Source organism: Rhopilema esculentum, chromosome 10, assembly GCF_057945365.1.
Source record: "Rhopilema esculentum isolate cy_ngs chromosome 10, ASM5794536v1, whole genome shotgun sequence".
Taxonomy (NCBI): domain Eukaryota; kingdom Metazoa; phylum Cnidaria; class Scyphozoa; order Rhizostomeae; family Rhizostomatidae; genus Rhopilema; species Rhopilema esculentum.
Genome location: NC_142824.1, coordinates 825678 through 833434, shown reverse-complemented (window position 1 = coordinate 833434; position 7757 = coordinate 825678). Strand labels below are relative to the sequence as shown.

The window sequence follows — 7757 nt, the reverse complement described above, 5'->3', positions numbered from 1 at the left end:
ATAAAAGATTTAATTTTTAAAAGTGAAGGCCAGGGACGCCGGAGAGGGAGGCGCGGTGGCCAACCGCTCCTGTTGCCTTCTTATGGGGGGGGGGGCAAGGAGGCTAAAGTGCCAATTTCATAGAAGTATTCTCGACGCCGGCCTATGGTAGGAAATCATAGAGATCCATATGAAATCCTGACTGTAGTACCTTATCCATGACAATAAACTTGTGAAGAAATTTCCTATGCCAAAAGTTAGCCGATTTTTAAGATACTGACAGAAAATCGAAATAAAATGATGGTTAAAAAGAATTGTTGGTAGCTGGGCATTATTTTTCGAATGCCCTTTTACTCTAGCCTGAGTTCCAGACCCCAAACTAGAAGTATTGGGGTACTGGAGTCTGGGGCTCAGGCTATTTTACTCAAGCCTGCCCTCCTTGCCCCTTGGTCGTTCCGGCGTCCTTGGTGAAAGGCTAAAGTAGCTGTGGTCATTGGTGATTTACTTGACTTTCGAAGCACATTGATAAGTAGCAACATCAAGCCTGCATTTATATCTGCACGGGACTCCAGTGAAAAGTTTGTCTATAGGGGACATAACGTGTCGGCAAGGTAGGTTCTGGGTCATTCTCAGGGAATTGAAACAGTGGTTTAGGTATCAAATTTTCTCATAACAAGTTGAATAGATGCATACAATGGCCCAGAAGTCTGTTTGTAGGTTTCTCTGATTATATTTTAAAAGATTGAACCCTCCGGCAACGAGACTTGGCGAGTTAGGCCATATCTTATCATTGATGCCATGCCACTAACGTGCCTGTGTGGTTGCGTTGTCTACATAACCTAAAATGATATGTGATAGCTAGTTTTGTAAGATTTACAGTTCTAGAGGTTCTGAGGGAATTTTTTTTTCCACAGGTGTGGCTTTTCAAAACTTGAATTATTTTTGGACGAATTAGTCCAAGAAACAGGTGGATGATTTCGTTTGAAACAGGTGAGTGAGAATAACTTCGTGACTTGGAACAGCCATTAGATGATTTGCTCTACTTACGTAGTTTATCAAGTTAAAACTTTCTTTAATTGACGTACTTCTTTTTTCACGTTAGTTATTTGTCGTAAGTCCATTTTGAGCTGTAAAATGATTTTCACAAAACGGGTGCCAGTCCAATCGCCATCGGCCTATTCATCCCAAAACAACCAGCAACAACCTGAAAATTTAACTACGTTTCATTCAGTATTATGCAATTGTTATTCTCCCTAATCGGATACTTTTCAGGATACTGGTGTCATTATTTAATTGGTATTTAGCTAATAAATGCTGTTTTGGCTAAGCTCTTAAAATTTCCCTCACTGCAAATTTAGGCCAGTTCGGGATAATTTCTATATCCATCGGAAAGAAAGTGTGTGTAAAACTTGTTTGAATTATTTTGTAGAAAATAAAAATTAAGATGAATTAAACATAAAGTACTGTTTCTCTTGTCCATAAACAAATTTTGTGAATCTGGACCTAACTTACCTAACTTCCAAACCTAACTTATTTCATTCTGTCGGTGAACTCCTTATGTTGTTTATTTTTCAGAATTTATTTTTCATTGTTAAAAAAAGTTATTAAAAATAGAAGAGAGCAGCAATCTAGTTTTTCATTATCTCAGTCTTTAATATGAGAGAAATATAGTAAAAAATTTTTGACCAAACGGTGTGGGCCATTTAACTTGAAAAACTCTTTTTGGAAAGAGAAGTTTGACATTGAATCCTTATTTCCATTACTCCATTTTGTATGTCTTCATTCCCAAGTAATCTGTTTCCATATTTTTATGAACAGTTTTGATTGCTCTGGCCCACACCGTTTGGTCAAAAGGAAAATGAAGGGGTTCCCATTACTCTGTATTTGTCCGTTTTCATATCCTTTCTAAAGTCACTGTAACCTCATATGTCGCACAGTCCCCTAAATGATAATTTGATCATTTGTGGAAATCGCTCTCTTCGGAATACAGATGAATGGGAAGATATAATTGAGAGAGCTGATGATAAATGCCTCAAGTTGATACAGAGAATGAAAAAAATTATCAAAAAAGCATTCAAACTTTGTCAGAGTCAGACTGTGATAATAAAATCTAGAAACCTGTTCTCCTTGAAGGGACACAAACATAACTATAGAATGAAGCAGTTAGTTCATTATGAAAGTTTTGTCAAGCTTCAGTAGAAAAAACTTTATTGTTCTATTCTATCAAATAAATTTAATTTGTGTAGCCCACTCTTACCACGCAAGTTTTTGGCAGTGTGCATTAATTTCTGAACGTGAAACCCTTGACATTCACTTCTAAAAGCCCTGTTCACATCTGATACTAGATTGCCAGCATATTTTTATCATTTGCCTTTATTCCTAGGCTGTTTTCCAAAGATTTACCACTCAGCCAAAATTGATTCAAAAGACAGAAAGCTTGAGTTTGGCCCTTATCAGTGGCCTTATAGAGTTTGTATGGTTGGAAAAGATTCAAGAACTTCATATAATCTGGAAAATTATTCAAAAAGAACTTTATTATTTAGTAGAAATTGTAAGCATCGGAAACAAGAACACAACTCAAAATGGCTATGGTCAATGTCAACAGGAAAGTTACAGATCAATTCTACCGATATAAGATGCCCAAACTCATAGCAAAGGTATTTTCAGATAGGTTACAGTTCAATTTTTAGACACATATACTTTCAAATCTTAAACTATGTTTGATCATAAGATTTGTAATCAATTTTTTTCACCAAAGGATGACACACATTTACTGTTGGGAAGCAATACTTACTGTTGTTGCCTGTCTTTTAAAAACCAGTCTTTGAAATATGAAGATTTATCTTGTGTGGTGTAAAATTTGTGTTAATTTATTAACTTTAACTAAAACAGGTTGAAGGCAAAGGAAATGGTATCAAAACCGTTGTTGTGAACATGGTTGATGTTGCCAAGGCTTTGAACAGGCCACCATTGTGTAAGTAATGAAACCTTTCTGAATGTTTTATTCAGTTTTCAGGTTCTTATATGTAGTTATTCTCTGTGCATGTTAAAAATAAGCCATGCCTTAAGTTATTCTAAAAGACAATTATTCTAAGGTTTTTTTTCCAGCCAAGTACTTTTTCAGTCTAAATATTCTTTAGAACCAACTTAAAGTTTTTTATGTATAAATTTGAAAGAAACAAATATTTACTAACAAATTTTTGAAGCAGACTAAATTTCCCATCAAAATCCTCGTTTAAGAAATCTCTCTTTTTTTTCTGTACATTTTTTTAAGGTCAGTCTATGCTATTATTTGCTATGATATTGTATGATTTGTAATGATTTGCTAAGTCAGTAAACATGAAAATTGATAATCTGTGAATGCTGTGAAATTGATTTTTTTAACTGGCGTATTGCACAAGAACTGCAAAAGTTATGCATGTAATTGCAAATTGTGTGAACTTCAAATGAAAGAATGTTTTTATGAATCAAATTGTCTTTAAAAAATGCTTGCTTTGGTTATGCTTTCATGATAGTTGTTTTTTGAAATGCTAGCATTTTGGCCAAAATTTATTCCTAGATCCAACCAAGTATTTTGGATGTGAACTTGGTGCAAATACTCAGTTTGATAAGAAGAATGACCGCTACATAGTAAATGGGTCCCATGATGCTGATAAGCTTCAAGAGTTACTTGACAGTTTCATTGAAAGATATGTGTTATGCCCTGAGTGTGAAAACCCAGAGACTAATCTTGTAAGTTGAATATTTTGGGAATGTTTTTAAGTAAAAGATGCTTGACAAGCTTCTGCATATTTTTTATTCATTTACAACATAATTTTCATTGAGATTTCAGATGGCTGATTTTTCTTATGAGTTGATTCTTAACCATGAATAAAAGGACTGTAAAACATATGAAAGTTTTTCACTAAAATGATCCACTGAAATTTTGTTCCTTTCGGTACTTTTGTATAACTGAACTGCACTTAATGGTACAATTTTGTTATATTGAGCTTAGTTGTTTATTCAAATTTTCTTATAAGTCCTTTGAATCATATCACAAAAGTTGTTTTAGAATTATTACTTTCAACAGAATTTTAAGCTTCTCCATTTTTAGCAGATGAAAATCCATAAGATGCACTTGCCAAGGCTAACTAGAAAAATTTTCTCTGTAAATACTGTAAAGTTAACATTTCCTCTCCTTTTTAGTCAGTTAAGGTGAAGTCTGAAAAAATCAGTCAGCAATGCATTGCTTGTGGCTACACTGGATTAATCGATACAAAACACCGTGTTGCCCAGTTCATACTAAAAAATCCACCAGCATCAGAGACTGAAACAGTAACACCTCAAAAAGGGTAGGTTAAGATTTATCAACTGTAAATAAAGTTAAGGCCAAGATTCCTGTTTGGTTATGTTTAATTCCCTATTAGGTAAATTATTTGAGTTTGGTTAGGAATCAATAGCTTCTCATTCAAAATAAAAAAGCTACCAAAGATTTCTGCAAGACATAGGTATAAGCATAGTAAGTATTGGTTTTATATTTGTAGTTTGTTTTCGTATCTTAAGTTTATATTTCAACTTATTGTTCTTCAATTTTGTGTCTTGCTTCTTCTTATGCAGGAAGAAAGGAAAAAATAAGAAGGAACAGAAGACCAATGGAGAACTGCACAGTCCTACAGCCGAAGAACCAGATTCAGTTGACAAACACTTGTTTGGTGAAAAAAGCATGGCCCCACCTTCAGTAGTATGCTCAGTGAGTTCTTTTTTGTTGTTTTCCTGTAAAAAGGTAAGCAAAGTTTGATCATTAGTTGCTAAGTTATGTTATTTTGTGTACTAATGCTTGTAGCACCAAGTGATGGAAACCTCTGTATCATTAGGATGGTTTTGGAGATTGGAGTGAAGATGTTACAGATGAAGCAGTTAAGAAGAGAATGGAGGGCCTTTCTGAGAGTGTCAAAGGACTTATTATGAATGATGATTTGGAAAAGACACCAGAAGAAAGAATCAATATATTTTTTCAGTTTGTAAAGGTAAGTCCGTTTCATTCCAAATGGCTTTGTCAGCTGGCTGTGTCATGTAGTTTCTGTTCCTTCACTTGCAATTTGAAGACTTTGAGAAGGCTGTTACAGTTGCATGTCATGTTTGCTGTTTTTTAATTTTGGACAGCTGCTTCTACACTCAAGGTTTGATGGAGGAGTGCTTGTGAAGTTGTGATATGATCGGGATTGTGATTCTCTTCAATTGTTTGGTGTGCAAATGCACAATAAATGCAAGCCTCATCCTGGTTCTCATCTTTGTCAATAGATTATTAGTCTCTTATATAGTAGATTTCCTATTGTTGTTAAATGGAAACTGTTAGAGAGTGTTAACCAGGATTATTTATATTTCATCATTATTTGTTTGGCAGAAAGCCATTTAAATTCCTGAATTTTTTAAACGGTTTTTAAACATACCATCGATCAAACTAATTTTGTTATTTTTTCAAACATTGATTTATCATATCTTAAAGTATCCATCAGTAAAAATTGTGTTAAACACACAAATAATGTTAGCCTTTTGACTTTAGATAAAGTTTATATATTAATGAATGAAGGACAGAATGGATGACATGGAGGCCCCTCTTAAACAAAAACTTGTGCAAAAAATACAAAATCCCAGAAGCATGTGGTCTCAGGTTATTAATTTATTTTCATTATTTGTAGAGTCAAACAGCAAATGGGTTAGAAGGTCACGACAAGGATATACTTGCTGAAGCAGAGCGCCTTGATATCAAAGACAAAGCTGTTCTTGTTTTGGCGGAAATATTTTTCACTGATAATATGTTGCAGGAGATCAAGAAGTACAGGAAAATGTTTCTTAAAGTAAGTTTCTGGAATTCAGTGGTTCTTTTAAGTGTTCTATTAATATTCAGTGACCTATCTAATCTTAATGTTATATCTAATCTTCAGGGGTTCTGTCCATTCTAATTATATAATAGACTTATCATGGCTTTTGATTCATCTTTCAACAGGGATGAAAAGTTCTTGCTTTTCTACAAGACATACAAAAGCTATTTTATTATCTTATTGTGCTTGCCCAGCTATTGTACTGTTAACCAGAATTTAATGCCTCAATAATCATAGTCAGTATGTAAACATAATCCTAAATTTAATTTCCTTTGTGCTGCTGGTAAGCGACTTTATTGCACTGTAATTAAAACAAACCTTTCTTTTTCTGGACCAGTTGCTAAATAATAACCAGAAAGCACAAAAGTACTTGATGGGAGCAGTGGAGATGCTTATTGGCAAATCATACAAAACACAGCTGATGCCCAAGGTACCACATGTCCTGAAATGCCTCTATGACTCTGATTATGTAGAGGAAGAAGTGTTTTTGCAGTGGGGTTCAAAGGTAATTCAATTTTTATTCTTTCAAGTTTTTAGCATGTGTCAATATGTCAGCCATGAGTAACAGTCAAGAAAGGCAATGTTTTTCGTTTATAAGCCAGTGTGCAATTTGCTCCCTTTGTGAAACTTAATGTTAATGTAAAAAGTTGAGAAACATCAAACAAGAGCTGCACAAGTATGCAGAATACACTGTGCAATCCATGTGAAAAGGAACTTGTAATCCATCATAACAAGAAACGTCTTACATTTTCTTGCTTTTGAAACACTTATAGATCTAGTATATATGCAGCAAAAACCATCTCTTATCCACCATACTTGCACGAATGACTGCTCCAGATGCCAAGTAAATGCTTGCTTTTTGGGCGGGGGGGAATTCAAAAGGATTGCTTATCTGAGAGAAGTTGCTCGTGAAATTTTCACGATTGCTTTAGCTGGTTAGAATTCAGTGCAAATGTCGATTTTTGTATTCTCTTATTAGCTAGACAAACAGGACTTTAATTCATTGTTTGAACTTGATATAAAGTTCAAATGAAGAAAGTAAAATCAAAATACTTACATTTGAAATTCACCCTTGAAATTAAATCATAAATATACTACATTTCAATTAACTGATAATCTGGGACAGGTTACTAAAATATTACAAAAAATGCAGTGAACTTTCTTCGTGAGAACCATGTCAGTGAATCTGGTGGTGGCGCAACAAAAACAACAATTGCCAAAAATTTTCCTTTAGAAGTGTAAAATTAAAGTATACCAGATTTCAAGGTGCAGTTGCTTTTATGTTGAGTTATCGTTGATTAAGCTTTTAATGTATCTGATATAAAGTTAAATTTTCAGTGTCAATGTTCACGTATAAAGTTCAGATTGATTCTGTTTTTGTACAGGTATCAAAACGATATGTTTCAAAAGACATCGCTGAAGCTATTCACAAGAAAGCAGAACCATTTTTGAAATGGTTGAAAGAAGCAGAAGAGGAAAGTGACGAAGACGATGAAGAAAACGATGCAGGAGTTGATGTTGTTTATTCCAGCAAGTCTGTTCCAGCTGATCCAGAGCCTGCTGCAGTGGAAGAAGATGAATCATATATTGATGATATTTGAGTTACATAAATTAATTGTTTAGTTAAAGCTATGCATTAAAGACTGACACATTTTGTTAGAGTTCCTACTTGTGTTTTGTTTTCGTACACTATCGGAAGCTATTTGGAATCAGAGTTTCTTTTTGATTTTACCATCTTTAAATCTCTACATTGGATTTGACCGTATCGCTTCTTTGACCATAACTACAATTTTTCTAGTTCTGGACGAAAATATTTGTCAAGTAAAATATTTTTCAATAAGATATAACTTCAGTGAATCAACCTTCAGTGAACTTTTCGACATCCTCAAATGTTATTGTGTTGATGATTATTTTCAA

The 7757-nt window shown here is 34.0% G+C and overlaps 1 protein-coding gene across 1 annotated transcript; it reads left to right on the top strand.

Moving 5' to 3' along the window:
- Positions 1–472: 472 nt before the first annotated feature.
- On the top strand, positions 473–7549 carry LOC135687766 (eukaryotic translation initiation factor 5). The gene is made up of 11 exons (XM_065204408.2): positions 473–590; positions 894–969; positions 2363–2636; positions 2872–2953; positions 3539–3711; positions 4165–4310; positions 4576–4708; positions 4833–4985; positions 5658–5816; positions 6178–6345; positions 7226–7549. The coding sequence occupies exons 3-11, from the start codon at positions 2562–2564 to the stop codon at positions 7439–7441; spliced, it is 1305 nt and encodes a 434-aa protein (XP_065060480.1). The 5' UTR covers positions 473–590; positions 894–969; positions 2363–2561; the 3' UTR covers positions 7442–7549.
- Positions 7550–7757: the final 208 nt, after the last annotated feature.